The following is a 22,543-nucleotide window of genomic DNA, read 5'->3' as shown; positions in this document are numbered from 1 at the left end:
ATGCCCCTGAAGAAATGTCAATTTAAAGAGCCAATTTCAAAACAATACATTTAGAAGGCACCCGGGGACACTCACCACACCACTAACATCAATTACCTCTGGGGAGCAGGAAGGGCGGACAGGGCAGGGAATGAATTATTTTCAACCTCTGATTGTTTCATTTGTTGTAAGATTACTGATCAGCTTTGTCATTTAAAGTGATAAAGAAATATTTTGGGAGAAGGGAAAGACTACTTAATTTTTTTACTTTACCCAACAACATCTAATACAGTAGGCATTCAAAAATTATTTGTGGAATAAGGCAGAAAGGAATAGGAAGGAGATGAAATAGGTTTAAACATGTTTGTAAAGGATAAAAAGATAAGCATTCATGGAATGACAAAGCACTGTAGATCCTATAAATAAACAGTGTGAGAAAGGGAAAAGGGATACTTGATAAAATTGGTGAAAAGAAGAAAATGGAAAAAAAGTGGGACAAAAACCAAGTAAAATAAATAACAGACATCAGTGGAAAAGATAAAAGCAACACGCTATTTACCCCAATAAACATAAAAGGGTTTAACTCCACTATCAAAAGAAACAGACCTTTCATAGTGGATTTAAAAACAACTAGGTGGTTTCCTCTGAAAAAACCTATGTAAACATAAAACAAAAATGATAATATTCACAGATAGTAATCCTAATAATAAATATATAAGATCTTAAAAGCTACAAAATTTTACTGAAGGACATGAAAATTCCTAGAGAACTGTTTTGTTTTTGTTGTTGTTGTTTTTTGTTTTATTTGTGTTCTTTTGGATAGAAAGATGCACTATTGTAACAGTGTCCTTCCTCCCTAAATTAATGCTTAAGTTCAATGTAATTCAAATCAGTATTCCAACAGGAGTTTTTTAATGAAACCTGACTCTAAAGCACACAGAAACAAAACATAGATTAGCCAAGAAAACTTAGAACAAAAACCATCAAGAGGGCCTTACTCTACTCTATGTTAAAATTAACTGTTTCCATGAGGAAAGGAATTGAGTGGAGAAAATCTTTGTTTCAGATTTGCACTTATCAACATTTTGGGAGCATTCTGTGAAACTTTGTAAAACTGGAAACCTCCTACATGTCCATCAAACTGGTTTAACACATCAAGGTAAACCCAAAGAACAGAAATATTAGGTGTATTAATAGATATATTAAAAATATATCCTGAGCAATTCCATATACCTGAAGTGCACAGTAAGGGTATCTGAAGGCAGACTGTGTAGCCAGAGGCTGGGACAGAAGAGAGTGTGGGACAGCATGAGGAGTGTTGCTTGCTTGCTCGGACACCGACGTGGGAAAGGGGAGGAATGGTACATAGATAACTACTGAGAAAGTGGATATTCACTAGGGCATCTTTACAAAGTTAGAAATGGACCCCCAAGATCTTTAATAGTTCATCAAAAAAACCTTCCATCTGTGAATTTACTATAATTTTTAAACTATTACATTTTGGGTGAACAAGTCATAATTTTTAAAATATAAGCAAAGTAAGCATTTCCTTTAGACTCAGTCAAACAAATAATATTTTGTTGGAGGGCAAACTTCTCCACAGTGAATTAAAGTGCATATCCTTAATCTGAAATTATCTACTTTAAGGCTTCAAGGTTGCTGTTCCACGTTTGGTGGTTGTATTCTAGAATTTTAAAAGCAATTCTATGTTCTCCTAATTTATAATTAAATATACACCTATATGTTTACATATACCTATGTCTATTGCCATTATAGAGCTCTGGAGCCCTACATTTCTCCATAAAGAAGTTTTCATTTCTTTTAGCCTATATTCATATATACATGGGATCTTCAGTTATTACAATTTGCCTTCTTGAGATCTTCCGTAGTTTTATTATATCTTTGCTATCATATAGCAACCAGAAATTAAAGACTTTACCAAGATGAGTTATTTAGGGAAAACCAACTCTCCCTTCCCCACCCTCCAATCTAGGGAAGAGATGCTCAGTGGTGTGTTTCTAAAGGTTGGGATGACCCCCACCCTCACCCCACACGCAGTCAGAAGGAAGTAAAATGTCTTTCTCTTGCAGGATTGTAAGGTGGATCAAGGTGGTGGATCCCTGAAAATGGAAGGGGCTGGACATCAAATGTCTAAGGGGCAGGGGTTTCGGGGGGTGGTTCCTGTCCAGGTAGAGACCTGGCTCCCACTAGCGTGCCCTGCCCAGGGGGCAACTTGCTGCAGAACGTGCAAGGAGCATGCCTCTGGGCCTGCAGAGCCTCCGGGTCAGTGCAGGGCTGTCCCGTGAGGCATCCCTGAGTCCTTCCAGGCTGCCTGATGTCAGAGGACCAGGCTGGGCCCAAGCCTACATAGGAGAGGAGCACCAATAATGCTGGCAATCTTATGCACTCAGCACCATGCCTCCCCAGTTTCCTGGCACTACAGAAGCCTGGAATTCCCACATGACCCCAAAGGGAAGAGAAGAAGCCCTAATGATGACGAGGGAGGGTTTTCTATCAGGAAGGTGGAGAGGGTAATTTGTAAACTTAGAGAAGCAAAGAAACAGACATCCCTTTGCACTGTAGTGTTGTAGATTCTAACGCAAGTTGACCACACAGTGTTCTGGATACAAAGATGCCATTGTTTTGCGCAAGGGCCAAGTAATGATGCCCGCTGTGTTTCCAATACCCTTACTGATACGCGGGATTTGTCTGGCTGCCTTAATCCCCAACACCAAGCATTCCACTCCTTAAACAGACACCCAGGCCTTTTCCCTAGTGGTAAAGAAGTCGCAGACATTAAAAAGTCACCAAGAGTATTAGTAACAGCAATGTGCTTACTATGGGCTCAGCGCCCTGACAAGGTCCGTACCCTGAGTGTCTCACTGAGTCTGCACTATGATCCCACATGTAGATCATGTTTGTCATCCTCATTTTGTACACAAGAGCTCAGGGAGGTTAAGTAGTTTGCCCCAAATCACTCAGACTGTGAGTGGCACGGCGCGGTTGCAATTCTGGCTCCCTCCATCAGTGCTCTTAACTGTCCTCTGCAGGAGAGCCGATGCCAAGAGCTAAATGAGTATAAAGACACAGTGCTGGAGAAGTCCTGGGATGCTTCCCCTGAAGAACAGAGCTGTCAGAGAAGCCCGGGAACTCACGGGCCCAGGGCTGGCTCCCGAAGGATGGAGACCAGAGCACGTGTCCCAGTATTCCAGGCAAGGGGAGCTTTAGGAGCAAATGCACGAAGAATGTATGGTTCATTCCAGGAGCCTGGAATAGACCCGGATTCCTGAAGGATGGAGACTAACTCTACGACTGTCCCTGCCTCTCCCTCGGCTTCCTCTTAGGGACCCTTCTGATGGGCTCCGTGTAGACCGTTTGCTTTCATTCATTCACCTCTTGTAACATTAGGCAGCTTGAGGGCTCCGGTCTGAAATTAGCAGTGTTTTGTGGGGTCAAGGCAGGGGAGGACTAGCATGTTTCCCCCCCCGGGCTATCTGACCATGTTTCTGCTCAGATGAACACGGTTCCCACCTCTGGGCAGTCATCTGGTGGGAGCAGGAGGGAATGCTCCTCAGCATACAAGGGGGAGGAGGAGGGGTGCTCCTCAGCATACAAGGGGGAGGAGGACGGGTGCTCCTCCAGCATACAAGGGGGAGGAGGAGGGGTGCTCCTCAGCATACAAGGGGGAGGAGGAGGGGTGCTCCTCAGCATACAAGGGGGAGGAGGACGGGTGCTCCTCAGCATACAAGGGGGAGGAGGAGGGGTGCTCCTCAGCATACAAGGGGGAGGAGGACGGGTGCTCCTCAGCATACAAGGGGGAGGAGGACGGGTGCTCCTCAGCATACAAGGGGGAGGAGGAGGGGTGCTCCTCAGCATACAAGGGGGAGGAGGAGGGGTGCTCTTCAGCATACAAGGGGGAGGAGGAGGGGTGCTCCTCAGCATACAAGGGGGAGGAGGACGGGTGCTCCTCAGCATACAAGGGGGAGGAGGAGGGGTGCTCCTCAGCATACAAGGGGGAGGAGGAGGGGTGCTCCTCAGCATACAAGGGGGAGGAGGAGGGGTGCTCCTCAGCATACAAGGGGGAGGAGGAGGGGTGCTCCTCAGCATACAAGGGGGAGGAGGAGGGGTGCTCCTCAGCATACAAGGGGGAAGAGGAGGGGTGCTCCTCAGCATACAAGGGGGAGCAGGAGGGGTGCTCCTCAGCATACAAGGGGGAGGAGGAGGGGTGCTCCTCAGCATACAAGGGGGAGGAGGAGGGGTGCTCCTCAGCATACAAGGGGGAGGAGGAGGGGTGCTCCTCAGCATACAAGGGGGAAGAGGAGGGGTGCTCCTCAGCATACAAGGGGGAGCAGGAGGGGTGCTCCTCAGCATACAAGGGGGAGGAGGAGGGGTGCTCCTCAGCATACAAGGGGGAGGAGGAGGGGTGCTCCTCAGCATACAAGGGGGAGGAGGAGGGGTGCTCCTCAGCATACAAGGGGGAGGAGGAGGGGTGCTCCTCAGCATACAAGGGGGAGCAGGAGGGGTGCTCCTCAGCACACAAGGGGGAGGAGGAGGGGTGCTCCTCAGCACACAAGGGGGAGGAGGAGGGGTGCTCCTCAGCACACAAGGGGGAGGAGGAGGGGTGCTCCTCAGCACACAAGGGGGAGGAGGAGGGGTGCTCCTCAGCATACAAGGGGGAGGAGGGGTGCTCCCTGAGGTGCCAGTACCTGACCTGGTTCGTTCGTTCGTTCCTTCCTATCTCAAAAAAATAAATGGCCATTCTGGTGTTAAGGATGGGAGACAGCATACCAAACCATTAAGGAAACACATCCATCAGGAGACCTTTAACGTACACGTTCCTTCCATCTAGGCATGTGGGAGGCAGCATGGCGCACGCAGCGAACCTTCTATGCTTCTCACGCCCGAGAGTCGCTCACCACGTCCCACCCACTTTATTCTACACTGTTCACCCCACAGTCTTCCCGCTGCCTCTGCTTCGCTCCTACAGGAGGAGGTGAGAACTCCGACAGGGAAGCCCCGTGTGTGGATTCAGACCCAGATGCCCCATTACAGCCCAATGAGGAGTTCTATTTAAATGTGTAGGAAACATGGGGGAGCCTGGGTGGCTCAACTGGTTAACTGTCTGACTCTTGGTTTTGGCTCAGGTCATGATCTCGCTGTCGTGGGATCGAGCTCCTCAGGGGCTCTGTGCTGAGCACGAGGCCTACTTTGGATTCTCTCTCTCCTTCTGCCCCTCCCACCCGCCCCCCCCCCCTTGCAAGTGCACGTTCTCTTTCTTTCTCTCTCTCTAAAAAAGTGAAAACAGGAGCACCTGGGTGGCTCAGTTGGTTAAGCATCTGACTCTTGGTTTCAGCTGAGGTCATGATCTCAGGGTCCTGGGATCAAGCCCCGTGTCAGGCTCTGCGCTCAGTGGGGAGTCTGTTGAGGATTCTCTCTCTCCTTCTCCCTCTGCCCCTCCCCCCCTAAAATAAATAAACATTTTAAAATAAATAAATGAATACTAAATGTGTAGGAAACATGAAATCAAGACAATAAGGATATTTGAAAGGAGCCTCCTTTTCCTCAGCCACACTTTCTCCTGTGTGGTCCCCACGAAATTGTGCGATCTTGTAGAAGGCAGATCACATCTGAAATTCCTTGTCTCTAAAGTCAGGGTGGAAGAAGCAATGAGCCCCGAGGTCCCTTCCAGTCTTGAAACTCCCTGGTCTACCCAAGCTTCACCCTTTTATCCCAGCACCCAAACGGGGAACCAAGCCAGATCCAGCGGACTCCAAGGTCATCTGACCACAAGAAGCTTATAATCAAGTTGGGGAATAAAACAGATGCTGTTCCTTCAGCCAGTGGTGTGTGCATCTGCGTGTCACATGGTACTTGATGCTGGGTGGGGACAGAGTGGCCCACGGGACCCCTTTCCTCGTGGATTTTTATGGCTCCGTGGAGAAGACACTGAAAAACAGGAGTCACAGTGAACTCCGATGAGTGTTAAATAAGACAGAATCCCAGATGTATACAGGATGGGTGCTGATTACAGATGCAGAGTCCTGGGCCCTACCCAAACCCTAGGAATCAAAATCTTCTCAGAAGCACCCCTTAAATTTTTTTAATTAGCGATCTTCATCAGGCAAGTTCAGAAAACACGGTGATCGGGAGTGCGCAGGACACTATGCGACCTCATCCCTACAGGAAATCATTAGCAACAGGTGGTCTAAGGTGAAGTATGTCCTGGAGAACTGGGTGTAAGCAGTTAAGAGTATGGGCTCTGGAGTCTCACCAACAGGTTCACATCCGAGCATCACTACCAAGAATGGAAATAAGCATAATAATAATGTCTTAGGATCGTTGTGAGGATTAAGGGAGATAATCCTGTGATATTAATGCATAGAGAGCGCACAGTTATAGAACCAGGAGGCGAATCATGAATTATAAGAGGTTGTCTACATGGGTCCCACCTGGAATAATGTAATAAATAAGTAATTATCAAAAAAAAAAAAAGTAGTTCCGTGTCTTCTGTAAAAAGCAAAATAAGCAGTAGGTAGGGGAAAATCCAGACCACGTGTAATCAACAGGGAAGTCTTTCACATAAGAGATGGTATTTGTACTGATCCAAGAGCGCAGACATGATTTAAAAGCAGGACGGAGTGAGAAGGAAATGCAAAGAAAGCAAAGGCTCGGGGCTGCTCACAGTTTGTAGGAAGGCAAGGCCTGTCACTGACTAGCTATACACTTCTGGGTAGGTTAGTCAGTTATTGTGGGCCTAAGTTTATTTCCCTGTGACACTGTGGGGTTTTGTGAATTATAGTCACAGTTTTATGTATATTCGGTATTGCCTCGTCTTCAGAGTCCGCTCTAGTTTAAGAATTCTGAGGAGAACTGCAATACACAGAGTGTCCACGAGGTGGCAGCACGTGGCTTTGTAGATGGAGGTCCTCCTCAAGGGACCTATGATGTAACCCTGTAATAATCAAACAAGCACGTATCCAAGTCTCTCCGGAAAACACAGACAGAAGACATTAACAATCCTCATACTGAGCTCAGTGTTGAGATTTATAATTTAAAGAGAAAGCAGATGTTTTTAATCCCTTTGTTTTAGGGGTGCCTGGGTGGCTCAGTTGGTTGAGTGTCCGACTCTTGATTTCGGCTCAGATCATGATCTCAGCCCATCGGGCTCTGTGCTGAGTGGGGAGTCTGCTTGAGATCCTCTCCCTCTCCCTCTGCCCCTCCGCTTGCACTCCCTCTCCCGTCTCAAATAAATAAAAAAATAAATAATCCCTTTGTTTTAGACCCATAGGTGCTAAAGGGTTATTGTTGGACATTTTGTTTTAACCCTTTACAGCCAGGGTGGCTTCTTTCATAACAATGAACTAAACACAGACTTATTTGCATGGGGTCCAATTCTGATTTGAGCCAATACAAAACCCAAAGACCCTTACCTTCAGTAAAGCGTACCAAGTCAATAATTTGTAAATGTTTTATTTTTTTTAAGATTTTATTTATTTATTTGAGAGAGAGAGCATGAGTGAGGGGAGGGGTGGGGGAGAGGGGAAGGAGAGGGAGAGGGGAAGGAGACACCCCGCTGAGCAGAGGCCCAATGTGGGGCTCGATCCCAGGACCCTGGGACCATGACCTGAGCCAAAGGCAGATGCTTAACTGACTGAGCCACCCAGGTGTCCCTTGTAAATGTTTTCATCATAAAGAGCCTACATATCCCACCATACACCTCCAATAAAAAGGAAAAGGAGAAAAGTTCTATTTCCTTTTCAGCGTGATATTTTTTTTAAATGGTGTCAACAGTATCATTTTTTATAGTCAAAGTAAACTCTCCTTATTTTTAAAGTTATGACTATTCAAAAAATTATAAGGAAGAAAATGAAAATCATCTTCAAGCAATAACAATATGTTTCTGTCAAACTATTTTTGGTAGATGGAAAAGAAACACAGATGCATCTACACACCTTTTCTAATTTAAAAATATTGTGGAATCTTTCCATGTTAATAAAAATATTATTATATTAATGATCAGTAGCATCCAATCGTTATGATCACTAGCAACATACTTTTACTGAAATGTCTGGCCTTTTCTGACAACACTATTCTTCATGAAGTCGACAGAAATAGCGCCGTGGAAATATGGGTAATAATCAGAGAGGGACCGATGAAGACAAAATAAGGAAGACAACAGAACATAACAGAACTAACAAATGAGCTGATGAAAAATACATTTCAGAAAAATTTGGCTGGAAGCAGATTAGTCCAACAAACACTGAGGCAATGACCTGAAAACAGTAAAGGAATATATGATCTCTCCGAAGCAAGAGCTCAAGGAAGGGAGCGAAAGGAACCCTTCAAGGCAAGCTGAGTATTTTTTAGAAGTCAATGACTTTGCTGTGTCAGGCTCAGCCAGACATGATGGAAGACAGGGAAAAGTCAGGGAGGCAGAGCCACAGAACAGCTTTTCTTAAGAATCCAGGAAATAGGGAAATCTATCGAGACACAAAGTAGATTATTGTTTGCTTAGGGCCAGGATGGAGATACAGATAGAGATAGAGGGATGGAGTCGAATGCTTTAGGATATGGGGTTTCTTTTCAAGGTGATGAAAATGTTCCTAAGTTGACTGTGGTGATTACCGCATATATAGGTAAGTATACCCAATACCACGGAAATGTACACTTTAAATAGATGAATTGTATGGTCTGTGAATTTTATCTCAAAGCTGTTTGTAAAAAAAAAAAAAAAAAAAGGAGGGGGAGGGGGCACCTGGGTGGTCCAGTCAATTGAGTGCCCGACTCTTGGTTTTGAATCAGGTCATGATCTCAAGGTCATGAGATCAAGCCCCGCGTCAGGCTCTGCACTCAGCGTGGAGTCTACTTCAGATTGTCTCTCCCTCTCCCTCCCACTCACTCTCTCTTTCTCTCTCTCTCCCTCTCAAATAAGTAAATAAAATCTAAAAAAAAATAAAAATAAGAATAAAATTAAAAAAGGAGGGGGAGAAGCCAGGTAAAAGGTGCTCCAACAAGTCCCAAGCCCAGGCAAGAACATGAGATTCACACTCAAGAGCAATCCAAGATGAGGTTTGCCAGGGGCTGATGTAATCAATTCTTCACTTTTCTTTTTAAGATTTTATTTATTTGAGAGAGTGAGTGAATGAGAGAGAGAGAGAGCACAAGCAGGGGGAGGGGCAGAGGGAGGATTTCCGCTGAGCAGGGCGCCCAATGTGGGACTCGATCTCAGGACTCTAAGGTCATGACCTGAGCCGAAGGCAGACGCTTAACTGACTGAGCCACCCATGTGCCCGATGTAATTAATTCTTGTATCATAAAAATCTTCTTATCTCCAGAATGTCCACCAAGAGACTGCTCTTCTCTTAGGCCAAGCGACTGCATGTCCATCAAAAACATTTATTTCTTAAAGGCAAGGGCAGTAAGAAAAATGTTCAAGTTTTTACTGGTTAAAAAAAATTCCATGGGTTTCAGTTTGACCTAGACTAATATCACGAACAAGGCCATAGTATCAGTTTTTAAAACATGCAAATCAATAGAATCCACAATATACCGTATGCTAAGAGAGTTATACTGAATTCACGCCCCACGAGAGGAACCCCGCTCTCTGAGGTGGACGGCGCAGGCCGGGACTCACAGTGAACCCCCCACGAGAGGAACCCCGCTCTCTGAGGTGGACGGCGCAGGCCGGGACTCACAGTGAACCCCCCACGAGAGGAACCCCGCTCTCTGAGGTGGACGGCGCAGGCCGGGACTCACAGTTTGCGACGTCACCTTGAAGCTGCAGAATCTGAGGAACTGGCATTGTGAGGACAACAATGTCAAACAGCTCGGGGGGACCTGTTTCCTTGGAGACTTCCCACTTGTCATTTCGCAGGTTGATCTGGGTCACACAGTGTCTGAAGTAGACATCAGCACCTGTTCCAAAAGCAAAGTCATGTTCACATAATCAGGATTTCCAATATGAATGAGGAGAAACAGAAGAGTCACACACTGAATCCATTCAGGCGAATTAAACAGTGAAGTCTCTCTTCTAGGGGTTCCCTTTCTCATTCTGTAGGAATTCCTCTCCTTCTGGCACCCTGGACCTCGGGATCGATGCCTGCCCCGGGGTACAAAACCCTATTGCTACAATCAATACGAGGAATCCCAGCTGTCTTTCATTGAGCAGCTACTATATGCCAAGACTATAATAAGTACTTGATATACATTGTATGATTAATTTCACAAACAAGGAAACAAATTCAGAAATGTCACTCCATGATGTAAAACTATATCCACCCGAATCTAAAGCTCATGACCTTTGTAGAGCAGGAATACACTTTAGTGAAGGTGTTAACAATTCTAGAAAGAGCGAGAAGAGCCATATTCCCTGTTAAAGAAATTAAGATTCCCTCTTAAACCTGAAAAAGGGGTCTGTGAAAGAAATCCAAGCCCTCGTTGGTGGATCAATTACCTTTATTAAGAAGAACTGGAATTAGGAGAAATACAGTCGAGAATGTCCTCATTGCATTTTTCTTCTTTATCACCAAAATATTTTAGTAATTACTTGAGTAGTTATTTGATTAATATTTTCTTCCCTATTAATCTGTGAGCCCACAGGGAAGGAACTATGCCTGTTTTGTTTCTGTGAATACCGTATCGCATATACAGTAGAGTACTCGGCACATACTAGGGATTTAATAAGTACCTGTTGAAGAGAATGAATCAGGAACCATAAACCAAAAGATAAGAAAACATAACTGGATCACTTAAGTCTCCTTGGGACCAAGCACTTACCACACATTTCAATTTTCAGAAAACTTAATTTAAAAACAAATCTACTTTTATGCAGCCTCAGGAACAGAAAAGCAAGAAATAATAAAGAAGAAGACAAAAAAGCACATTGGAAGATCCTGTTCATCATTACCGGGGACACCTCACGATCCTAGCCACTCAAAATCTGGCTTATATCCACCCTGGGCCCTGAAGCTTCCTTCCTGTGGGTCCTCCAGCTCAGTGGGATCCTCCTCACCTATGAGGTCCCTCCACCATCATTCTAACATTGATTCAAAATATCTGCATGTTTCAGGTATGTCTTATCTACCCAAAAAACCCACTTCTTCCATGTCATGTCTCCAGATCTCAGGCACCTTCACTGTCCCTGGAATAATCCTGCGACAACACTGTAAACATTCACATTTTTTAAATCAAAGGCAAATATATTAGAAGGAACAAGGTGCTAACTAGGCCCAGGGGTCCATCTCTTTGAGGCCAACTAGCATCATTCTGCTCATAGATGAGAGCAAGGGCTAGTAAACAGCCTCCAACCTGCCTGAGGCTTTCCCTAAGGCCCCTGCTTGGGGAAGGTGCAGGTAACTGGAGCTTTCAACTCCTACCCAAGAATGTCTTGCCCCGACCTGGTCAACTAACTCGCCTCATTCTGGTCCTGGCCCTGATCTGGACCTCTAGTAAGTCAAGTTATTTTACACATTTTATTCTGTTGTGTTTTCACATAATATTCCCTTGGGAAAGAGCTTTGCATGGTTATTGGTCATGGTGAGCAGGTGTGTGTGTTTCAGGGAACTGAAGTCTACTGACCTAGAAATTCTCCATACCCAGCCAAATGTCTTGGACATGTAACCCAATGGTCCCCAAATATTCTGCAAGGTGTATGTCAATGGTTCTCTTAAACGTGGACCCCAGACCAGCAGTACCAGCAGTACCTCGGAACCTGTCAGAAATGCACATTCTGAGCCCTAAGCCAGACCTACGGGATCAGCATCCCTGCGGCTCAGGCCGCTGCTCTGGGAAGTTGTTCTAGTTAAAAATTGGCTTTAGAGATCTGAACGCACTCTAAAGCACACATGATTAGACATATCCCATACAGATAATTTCCCTGGAAGGCGGGTCCAATCTAAACAACTACTGGTTCGTCCAACAGATTGCGGGGTTGTAAGCTTTATCGATTCCAAACTGTAGAGTATTTTTGGAATGACTTCACAATTTGGGTTCTTATGCAAAGGTCAACTTCATTCAAGGAGATTATTTTTTAAACCAACATTTATCAAGAGGTTGCTCTGTACCTAGCCTATTATTTGCTTGGGTTGACAATGAATGCATTATATCCCTTAGTCCTCACGGGAACACTTTGTGGTGGGTACTGTTATTACTCTCATTTTTCCAATGAAAGAACCAGGGTATAGATTTTTAAACTTTCCTATTATTACATAGCTAGGAAGGGGTGGCAGGACGTTAATTTCAGTCCAGGTCATTCTGATTCCAGAAACTCTCTCACTTATGTTGTGGAAACACTAAAACACCTTTGTGGACCATTCAGTGGAGAGAAAGCTTTACAGAAGTTTAAAGGATGTTTAAAAGGATACAACTGTAAAATTTAAAATAGTACAGATAAGGTCTATAAATTCTGTAACAACAGATCTGGGTAAAGAGGGGAAAAGACTCTTGAAGTATTACAAAGATAATATTAAAATAAAGAAAGAAATCATTTATATAGACTCAAATTATATAGACCTTGAACTCAATTATATAAAAATTCATTTTTTAAAAAAGCAGAAAGTAGGTCACAAAATGGACTTACTGTTGATGTCTATAGTGACATTTTTCTTGCTATCTTTCTGTATCTTCCAAACTTTCTACCAGTAGTATGTAATCTTTTTTAAAAATTACTTTTTGAAGTAAATAATATTTTACATAGTGATAAAAAATCTATAAAATCATTGTCTCAAGAGGCTGTACAAATTGAAAATATAAACAGGTTTTTACTAAGAATTGGTTAAATTAAAACTGATAGTCAACTAATATATATAACTACATTAAATATATTTAACTATATTAAATATATTTAACAACTCCAATATACATATGTTACATATACATATATAGAATTAGATACAGAAATCTATATATCATGATACCTACCTGCTACGTACAGGGGTACTGTTAAATTTTATGTGAGCCACAAATAATTAAATATGACCTCTTTTCCCAAGAGCTTCCAAAGCAAAATTGGAAGATAAAACATATCTCCTCCCAAACACCTCCCAAAAGCAGGATGTAGGTACTCTGTATTCAAGGACTGTCCATCTGCCAGAACATCAGCTATATAAGAGGGCAAGGACTTTGGTTCTTGTATCCTTAGCATCTAAAACAGTGTCTGGCATGGAGCAAGTACTCAGTAAGCGTTTACTGAATGGATGTGTGCAAGCATGGATGGATAGACAGATAATACAGTTAGTAAATACTCGAGGATTTCAGTAAACATGCACATCCAAATTGGGTCAAATCATGATGGAAATGAGATTTTTAAATGTTATATGGAGGCAATCTATGAAGCTGATTGGTGACATTCTACAAAATATCCAAAGGTATCACATTCTGTAATGGTTAATTTTAAAAAATTAGGTTGACTGGGTCATGGAGTGTCCAGATATTTGGCCAAACATTATTCTGGGTCTGCCTTTGAGGGTGATTTTGGATGACAGTAACATTTAAATTGGTAGACTAAGGCAGATTACCCTCCCTACCTAATGTAGATGGCTCTTATCCAGTCATTGGCTTGAATAAAACAAAAAGACTGACCCCCCCCGCCCAAGAGTGAAGAATTCTTCTTTACTGACAGCCTTCAAACTGGGACAAGGGTTTTTTGGGGTTTTTTCCCCTTGTATTCAGATTTGAATTGAAAAATCATCTCTTCCTTTGTCTCCAACTTGCCAGTTCATCCTGCAGATCTTGACATTTGCCAACTTCCATAATCACATGAGCCAATTCTTTATAATAAATCATATATATATATGAACATATCCTATTTTATATATATATATATATATATATATATATATACACACACACACACATATATATACACACAAACACACATGTATCCTATTATATCTACCTCCTTTTGGCTCTGTTTCTCTGGAATATCCTGAGTAATACACCATTGTAGACTGAATTCTAGATGGAGAAATGGTCTAACCAGAGTGACATCTACTATGTTCCCGTGCTGTATGTATATTCAATCTCACTGACGTCTCCCTTGCCTGCTATCAGGGATTCTTGGAGTTCTCAATTAGTAAAAGTTGATGAAGAAAATCAAAACGGTAATTATTCTACAAATAGCTTTTGAAACAAAACTTCTTAGCACCTTTCGTCAGTGATCTGGAATTGGGCAATTTACTTAATTATGATTCATCAAGAAACTTACTTCTGTTTAAAAAAAACAAATTGTTGGGTGCCTGGGTGGCTCAGTTGGTTAAGCGTCTGCCTTCGGCTCAGGTCATAATCCCAGGGTCCTGGGATCGAGTCCTGCATCAGGCTCCCTGCTCAGGGGAGAGTCTGTTTCTCCCTCTACCCCTCAACCCACCTTGTGCGTGCTCTTTCTCTCTCTCTCTCACACAAAAATAAAATCTTTAAAAAATAATTTCAAAAAATTTAAAAAATAAAAAAAATAAATCATTTATCATCCAAGATCATTTATCATCTTTTTAAAAAAGGTCATTTTCAAAACATTCAGAAACATATAAAGAAGAAATGAAAATCCTAATATAAAATAGGCAAAGGTTATAAATAAGAAACTCACAGAAAAAAGACGGAAAGAGCTCGCTAAAAACATAAAGATGCATAAACTCACTCATAATTATGTAAATACAAATCAAAACACAAAAAGACACCAGCTTGAACCTATCACACTGGCAAAAATTAAAAATCTCCATAATATCAACATGTATAGAAAGAGATACTCACTGTTTTTTTAAAAAAATTTTTTTAAAGATTTATTTATTTATTTTAGAGAGAGGGAGAGAGAAAGAACACAAGTGGGAGGGGCGGAGGTAGAGGGAGAAGCAGACTCCCCACTGAGCTCAGAGCCCAACTTGGGGCTCCATCTCACCACCCTGAGATCATGACCTGAGCCAAAACCAAGAGTCTGATGCTTAACCGACTGAGCCACCCAGGCGCCTCCTCATTCCCTGTTGATGAGATATTCTTTAAGAGGAATAGATGGCACCACCTAGTTTTTTTTTTTTTTTTAATTTTTTTTATTGTTATGTTAATCCCCATACATTACATCATTAGTTTTAGGCACCACCTAGTTTAATTAAAAATTCACAATACCATTTGACACAGCTACTGTCCTGTTAGAAATTGGTCCTACAGATATGCTTACAGAAGCGTGTCAGGATTAGACAGTGCAGCCATATTGGTATTAGCTAAAACCAAAACAACCCCTCACCCCCACCAACAACCTAAATATTTTCCAGAAAGCTAATGCTTACATATACAATGTATGTTTATTTATAAATAATGTAATACTGAACAGGCACTGAAAAGAACGAAGCATACTGAATTTGTTGTTATGAAAACAGACCTAAGATTTGACTCAGTCTATGATGATGTATTAGGCTTCTCAAGAGAAACAGAACCAATAGGAGGTAGACAGATAGAAAATGGGGAGGGGAGGACTGATTTATTATAAACAGACCAAACAAGGTGTCAGTTTATGAAAAATAATCCCATTTGTATACTTAAAAAGAATAAATATACACATACATGAATAAATAAATAGAGGCAGTCATGTAAATCAATAGATGCACAAACTTTTTTCTAGAAGCATACACTGAAAACTATTATTAGGGATTATTTTAGGAAAAGAAAATTAGCTATTGAGTGGTGAAGAGAACATCTATTTTATAACTTTCTTTATAGTATTAATATTTAATTATGCATACAACTTTTATCTTTAAGTGCCAATTTTAAAAGAAAGCGGAGAAAATCCTATCCCTACCTGATTCTTTCAAGTAATGCTTAATAATCGAAGAAACTCCTTGAGGTGCCACAAAGTTACAGTCTCCTTCTTTCATCACCATCCCTTCAATAGGAGAGGTCAGAGGCTTCAAAATGCCAAGAGCTAACAGGTCATCATAAAAACTGAAATAAATCAATATATATGATATAATTATATACCGCAATCAGTTAGCTTAAAAACACTGTATTCTCTTCCAAGAATTCTTAGAGATTATCATTCTAAATAATAACTAGAAATCTTCATATGATCAACTCAATGTATGTTTCGTGTTAATAAAACATAATTCAGTAGAGCACGCGACTCTTGATCTCGGGGTCCTGAGTTCAAGCCCCAGGTGGGGCCTAGAGCGTACTTCAAAAAAATTAATAAACCATAATTCAGGTGAAGAACAGAAACCTTTTGAGAATCCATAAATCTTTTGCTGACATTAGCTGAAGGCCTATTTTCTTGTATCTCTCAAAATTAAAGGTCAGTGAAGATAGAAAGGTATGCAGTCCCCCCATTTTGAATTTGGTGAAGATTGACTAGTTGTCCTCTTCCTCAACACAACACAGTGTTTCATATTTAAATTGAGCCCTCAGGATGTAGCATCTCATGTGATCTTCAGGACCACACCAGGCGGTAGGACTCGCTACCTCTTACTCATCAACAATGATAATCTTATTTATATCTTCACTATATTACAAGAAGCAAAGTGTCACCCTGTTAAAACTGGATGATTTCTACCTTTTTACATCCTACAGTCACGAAGAATGATTCCGCCCCGTTCTACTAACTCACCTTTGGTGTTGTTTGGCATAATGAGGTGTGCAGGTGATGTACTGGGCACCCAAGTCAACTGTGCTCTGTGGATTGTAGGGACTCCTGGCTGTAGTCATTCTTCCCCCTTGGATTCATTCACAAGAAACATCTTAGTGCATCAGAATGAAACCTTCTGCAATTCACGCCTCAATTATTCACCGCAGGTTAGGCCAAATGGATTATGGCTGTATTTTTTAAAAAAGGACTTTGTTGTGCTTTTCTGGTTTAGTTTTGGGCTTTGTCCTCTACCAGTGCCAGGAAGTAATTCACAGAGACAATTTGGTCACTGTGACGTATTTTTAAAGAGGACACATGAAGAGTGCAGCAGTGTTCAGCGCTGTGCCTGGCCTCTGGATTCACACATTTAAACAAAAGGAATGGGTGCATGGATAACATAAAACGAAATAATGCCAAGAAATGTCAGAATGAATCACTCTTGCAATTCGGTTTCCTGAGAAAAAGAGGAGTCTGTAAACTAGATCTTCGTCCTGGTCAAAGGGCACTTTGGGATCCTCCCGATGCGCAGAAGGCAGTGAAGGCATGGCCAGGCCAAGATCAAAGCCCGCTGACCAGCGGTGGTGGCGGGAGGCCAAAGCTGGACAAACTGCCAGAGCTCCTCGCCGGCGCTGAGCGGCCCTGGGGGGGGGGGGGCGCTCCTCCCGCTCCTCCTCCCTGACCCCGCGCGGGGCTCCTCCCGCTCCCCGACCCCCCACCCCCACTCCTCCTGCCCAGGGCTCCTCCTGCTCCCCCGGAACTTCATCCGAGCTCCCTCTCCTCCTGCCCTCCTCCTCCTACCCAGGGCTCCTCCCTCCTCCCTAACCCCAAGCAGAGCTCCTCCCGCTCCCCGCCCACACCCCCCCCCCCCACTCCACTTGCCTGGGCCTCCTCCCTCCTCCTGCTCCTGACCCCGCGCAGGGATCTTCCCACTCTCCCTGCCCCCCTCCTCCTGCCCGGGGCTCCTCCCGCTCCCCGCCCACCACCCCCACTCCTCTTGCCTGGGTCTCCTCCCTCCTCCCGCTCCTGACCCCGCGCGGGGATCTTCCCACACCCCCTGCGCCCCGCCTTCTCCTGCCCGGGGCTCCTCCCGCTCCTCCCTCCCTGCCCCGCGGGGCTCCTCCCACCGCCCCGCTCCCCGCGCGGCGCCGGGGTCACCGCCCACTCCCGCCCGCCTCGGGCATTTCCGGGGATCTGGAGGCTCCGGGAACGTGACGGGGCGCGCACCGCGCAGGTAGCCGCCGGGAGGTGTCGGCCGCGGTGGCTGGATTCTCCCACAGACCTTCCGGGGTGGGCCGCCCGCAGGCGCCGGCTTCCTTTTCCCGGTTTCGACCGCCCGACGACCCACCTGAGTCCCCAGCCTCGTCCCACACCGCGAGGTGCACAGGACGGGGCGCCTCCTTCCTGAGCAGCGCTGCGCACAGGCTTCCCGTCAGCCCGGCGCCCACGATGAGCACCCGCGCCATGGCCCGGGGTCTCGCGGCTAGGCCGCGCCGCTCTTTCGGGCTCCGCGCTCCAGGCCCGCCCCGCCGGCGCGCAGTCCCGCCGGTCGGCCTGCAGGGGGCAGACGGGAGGCGAGCGGGCCGCGGTTAGCGGGGCGGGCCAGGCCCGGGTGCTCCGGGGACCATTGCCGCCCCTGGCCTCGCCGAGCGGGGCAGGGATGCAGGATGGAGCGTGGGAGCACCGACCCCCACCCCCACCCCGGGCTGGAGCCGCTGCGGGCGTGACACCCCAGTCCGGCAGTGCGCGGGGAGGGCCCGCACTCGCGAGGCTCGGAAGGCCGCTGCTCACCTCCTCCAGAAGCACGTGCGGATGCCGGGGCGGTCCTTCTCAGACTGGCCCCGGGCTCTGTGGCTGTCCTGTAACCCTGAGCCTCAGTTTCTCCATCTGCGAAATGGGGACAGTAACGTCAGCGTGTCAGATTTGTGACGATTACGGTGGTTTGGTTCACGAGAAAACTTGAGATCACTCAGCTCTTCAGTAAATATTTCTAGGTCAGAACACATTCCAAATGCTCTGAGGGATATAAAGATGAGCAAGACAAGGATGCAGGCCATTCTCACTGTTTGGTTTCCCCCCAAGATTGTCCTGGAAATTCTCAGTGAAACACAAAAAGCATTGATAAAGAATTCAGTTAACCCTAGATTGTAGATAAATTATCATCTGGAAGACTAGAGAAACTGGGTAGCTATGAGAAGTGCTAAGAAAGTTGACAATGGTAGCCAATGTAAACATTTAAAAATGAGTTTTACTTTATGTCCCCGTCATGAAGAAATTACCATACATCAAATTGGTGATGGATCAATATTACATATATCTGATAAAAGACAAGAAAATTTAGATGACTTATAGCCTGTAAAAAGACATAAAAATAAAAGATGGAGCTGAACAGAAAAACATTAAATACATAGTTATTTACAACTTGTATGTTACAAAATGCCCAGGACAAAAAATAGTGAGCAAACTTGAGTACAATTTGATAATATATGTAAAGCCTAAAACTGTGTCCTTTAAATGAGACATACCAAGTCTAGACATTTATCTCGGGGAAATAATATATAGATATACATTAAGATTTACATAAAAATGTACTTACCTCAATGTTATTAGAAACGTTGAAGTCTACAACCAACAGGGGATTTAGTTGATTTGATTATGGCTATCCAAACTTCTTAATGAAGCTACTAAGAAAATATGGCTTTAAAAGTTTAAGGATGTATAGAAAATTACTCATTCTATAATGCTGAAAAACTGGCTACAAAACTAGTAAAATCCCAGAGTTCTGTAAACATACACAGAGACAAGTACATATGCAGTATAAGAAATTCAAGAGGAAACAGATGTATTTACCTTTTTCTATTAATTTCAAATGTTTTAGAAAGGCCATATATATCTACTAATTTATTTTTTATAAGCAAAATAAAGCTGATATGCTAGACAAAAGAAGTTAATCAATCCCTGCCTTAAAGTTGTTTATAGTCTAAGAGATTTCACAACCACATTCTAAAAATCTCAGAATTGTCTGGAAAGGAGATTTGAGGTAATCTATTTCGACTGCCCCCTGCCACCAGCATTTTACATAATGTAAATATAGACACTAAGTTAAAGTGAGTGTGCCCAAGTTTACACAGTATCTCAAGGATAAGACCAGGGCAGGTCCTCCTGGATTGTTTTGAGTCTGTTCTGCTCATGTCCACCATCTCCTGCTTCCTCATTTCTTGTATAATCAGGCCTAAAACCTCATGGTCATCTTCAATAGCTTCTCTTTTCCCACTCTTGTTAACTATTAGTCCTCTGGTCTTTTTGACCTCTTCTCCTCTGTCTCTTATATTCAATCCCATGCAATTCTACACCAGTAAAATCCAGCTTTACTTTTTTTTTGAGAGAAAGAGAGCATGGGTGGGGAGGGGCAGAGAGGGAGGGAGAGAGAATCTCAAGCAGACTCCATGCTGAGCTCGGAGTCCAACTCAGGGCTCAGTTTCATGACCCTGAGATTGTGACCTGAGCTGAAATCAAGAGTGGGACGCTTAACTGACTGAGCCGCCGAGGTGCCCCAGGCAGTCATTACTTCTTAACTGGGTTATTAGAATGACTTTCTACAGGCTCCCCATTCCTAATCTGTGTTCTCCACTGAGCTTCTGGATCGGTCAGTACTGCTCTCAGAAAACTTGCAGTGGCTCTCAGTTTCATACAGAACCAAGTTCAACTGCTTGGCATAAAAAGTGTTCAGTGATATTTCCCCAACCTATGTTTATATCTTATCTTGGTAATCTTCATATGTCCTGTGCTATAGCTAAATAGAATTATCATATGTTCCCCAAACATATCCTCAGATTTTCCACTTACCTGTGAAAGCAGTAAGCCTTTGCTTGTGTGGTTCTTCAGTACAGAGCATACTTTTTTTGACTTGTGTTTCCAGTAATTGTTCATTTGCATTAATTCTTCACTCTTTTCCTGTTCTGGTGTGATCAACAATATGTTCTTTAAAAAGTTATATAGAATTTGGGATTGTTATGACCACTGACTAGAGGTAGCCATGGTGGCTTGTGATTTCTCATTAGTCTTTAGGGACTGGTATAGCCACCCACCTTAGCCCCCAGCCCCAACCTCCAGAGTAGGTTATATTAGTCCAGAGCTATAACTGTAGGGTTGTAAGTCAATGGTTGGCTGCTGGTACTAGTGTATCTTTCTGAGAAATTTGAGAATTATTAGACAACTAAAGAAAGTAGGATTGCAAAATAGCTAGAACAGGTGTGTTTATATTTATTCTTCCTAGTCACCTTGACCTTTTCTCTTCGTTCTTTTTCCTAATCTTTGCAAGGCTGACTATTTCTGCTCATTTAAGTCCCTCTTAAAAGTTATCTAAAGGAAGCCTTCTGTAACCTTTGACTTAAAACAACCACCCTGTGACTCTATTCCACTAACCTATTTAATTTTCTTCGTGTCACTTAATCACTTTTAGAAGTTATCTTGCTTTTTGCCTATTTATTTATTGTTTACTTAATAGAATTTAAGCACCAAGAGGGCAGAAACATTGTCATAGTCAATATAGTATCCATGGCAACTAGAAGCAAAGTTGGAATTCTCAGAAACAGAGCTCACTGTTTGCCTAGAAGGTATACAAACCTTTCAAGGATAATGCTTAAACTAAGATAGGCCAAATGGTAATTCAGTGGGGCAGTTTCAGTATTGAAAATACTTTCTCAGAGAGTGCTTTTTTATGGTATAATATGACTGTAATAATATAAAAATATCATGCGAGTTAGCAAAGGATGTCTATTTGTGTGATGCACGGCTCTGTCTGTTCTCACTAACTGTGTTATTGATAACTTCAATAATCATTGATGGCAAATCTAACAGTTTTTAGATGGCATAAAATCAAGATGAACAGCTTCATTGGGTTATTTTAAGATCAGGAGTTTAAGAGATTTCAATAGAAGTCACTGAAACAAATTTAACAACAACAACAAAAAAAGGTGGACAATGTTATTCGAAGTCTTATCCTTGTATCTAGAAAATAATTTTACAGAATCAGGGAAAGAGAGCTTAGAATTGTACTTGGCCTGGGTGCCTGGGTGGCTCAGTTGGTTAAACGTTTGACTCGATCTCAGCTCAGGTCTTGAATTCACGGTTGTGAGTTCAAGCCCCATGTGGAGCCTACTTAAGAAAAAAAATTATACTTGGCCTTAAGTTCATTATGAGTTAACAGTGTAATAGTGCTGTCAAGACAAAAAGTAAATATAAACCTAAGCTATGATAAATGAGTTACAGTGTGCAGAACAAGAGAGGTGATAGTCCCACACTATTTAGACTGGTCAGATCACATTTAGAATACTAGGTTCAGTGCTGGACCCCAGATTTTAAGAGGATCATTCAGAAAAGGGTACCATTCCAAAGAAAAATGTCCAGGATGATAAGTGAACTTGAAATTATCTTACTTGAATAGGTAAGAAGGATAGAGATTTCTAGCCTGAAGAAAACTTCAGGAAAACATGAAAGCCATCTTCAAATATGTAAAAGACCTTAGGAGAGAAAAATAATGGGATACATCAGTATACTAAAATCAGTTGATGGGAATTATAAAGTAGATTCTGGCTTAACTCAAAGAAGATATTTAAAGAATAATTTTAAGTAGATACATCTAAAAATGGAACACATTTCCTCATGAAGTAGCTCTCCAACTGGGACGCCTTCAAACAAAACCTTGATGAGCACAATGGGGGATATTGCAAAAGGAATTGAAGTACTGGATAGGAGAGTAGTTCTCAAATGGAATATGTATAAGTAAATGAAGATGTTCTAAATGGTAGACAGTTATAATTTTAAGGAAGTCAATTTCCACATTCTCAACTGCTGAAAGTACTTTTTACTAATATGCAAAAGCCTTTGTGGTCAAGCAGATTCTCCTTTCCTACCTTTCCTTTCACAATTGCTCTTTACTAGCTTTATAAAAGAAATCTCAAGATT

General features: G+C 43.2%; 1 protein-coding gene across 3 annotated transcripts in view; it reads right to left on the bottom strand.

Moving 5' to 3' along the window:
- RNLS (renalase, FAD dependent amine oxidase) overlaps positions 1 to 18,123 on the bottom strand; it is a 259,308-nt gene extending 241,185 nt beyond the window's left edge. The window contains exons 1-4 of one of the 3 annotated variants that reach the window (XM_078077789.1): positions 17,859 to 18,123; positions 16,562 to 16,667; positions 15,761 to 15,903; positions 9,736 to 9,894 (exon numbers count right to left, since the gene is read on the bottom strand). In XM_078077789.1, coding sequence (XP_077933915.1) covers positions 9,736 to 9,894; positions 15,761 to 15,903; positions 16,562 to 16,667; positions 17,859 to 18,042 — 592 coding nt within the window. In that variant the 5' untranslated portion in view covers positions 18,043 to 18,123. The remainder of the gene's footprint in view (positions 1 to 9,735; positions 9,895 to 15,760; positions 15,904 to 16,561; positions 16,668 to 17,858) is intronic. The other 2 variants (XM_078077787.1, XM_078077788.1) reach the window with 2 other exon arrangements.
- Between the last annotated feature and the right edge of the window lie 4,420 nt (positions 18,124 to 22,543).

The sequence above is a fragment of the Halichoerus grypus genome, chromosome 7 (assembly GCF_964656455.1).
Source record: "Halichoerus grypus chromosome 7, mHalGry1.hap1.1, whole genome shotgun sequence".
Taxonomy (NCBI): Eukaryota; Metazoa; Chordata; class Mammalia; order Carnivora; family Phocidae; genus Halichoerus; species Halichoerus grypus.
The sequence above is the reverse complement of the archived record's forward strand: the minus strand, read 5'-3'. Positions and strand labels throughout refer to the sequence as shown.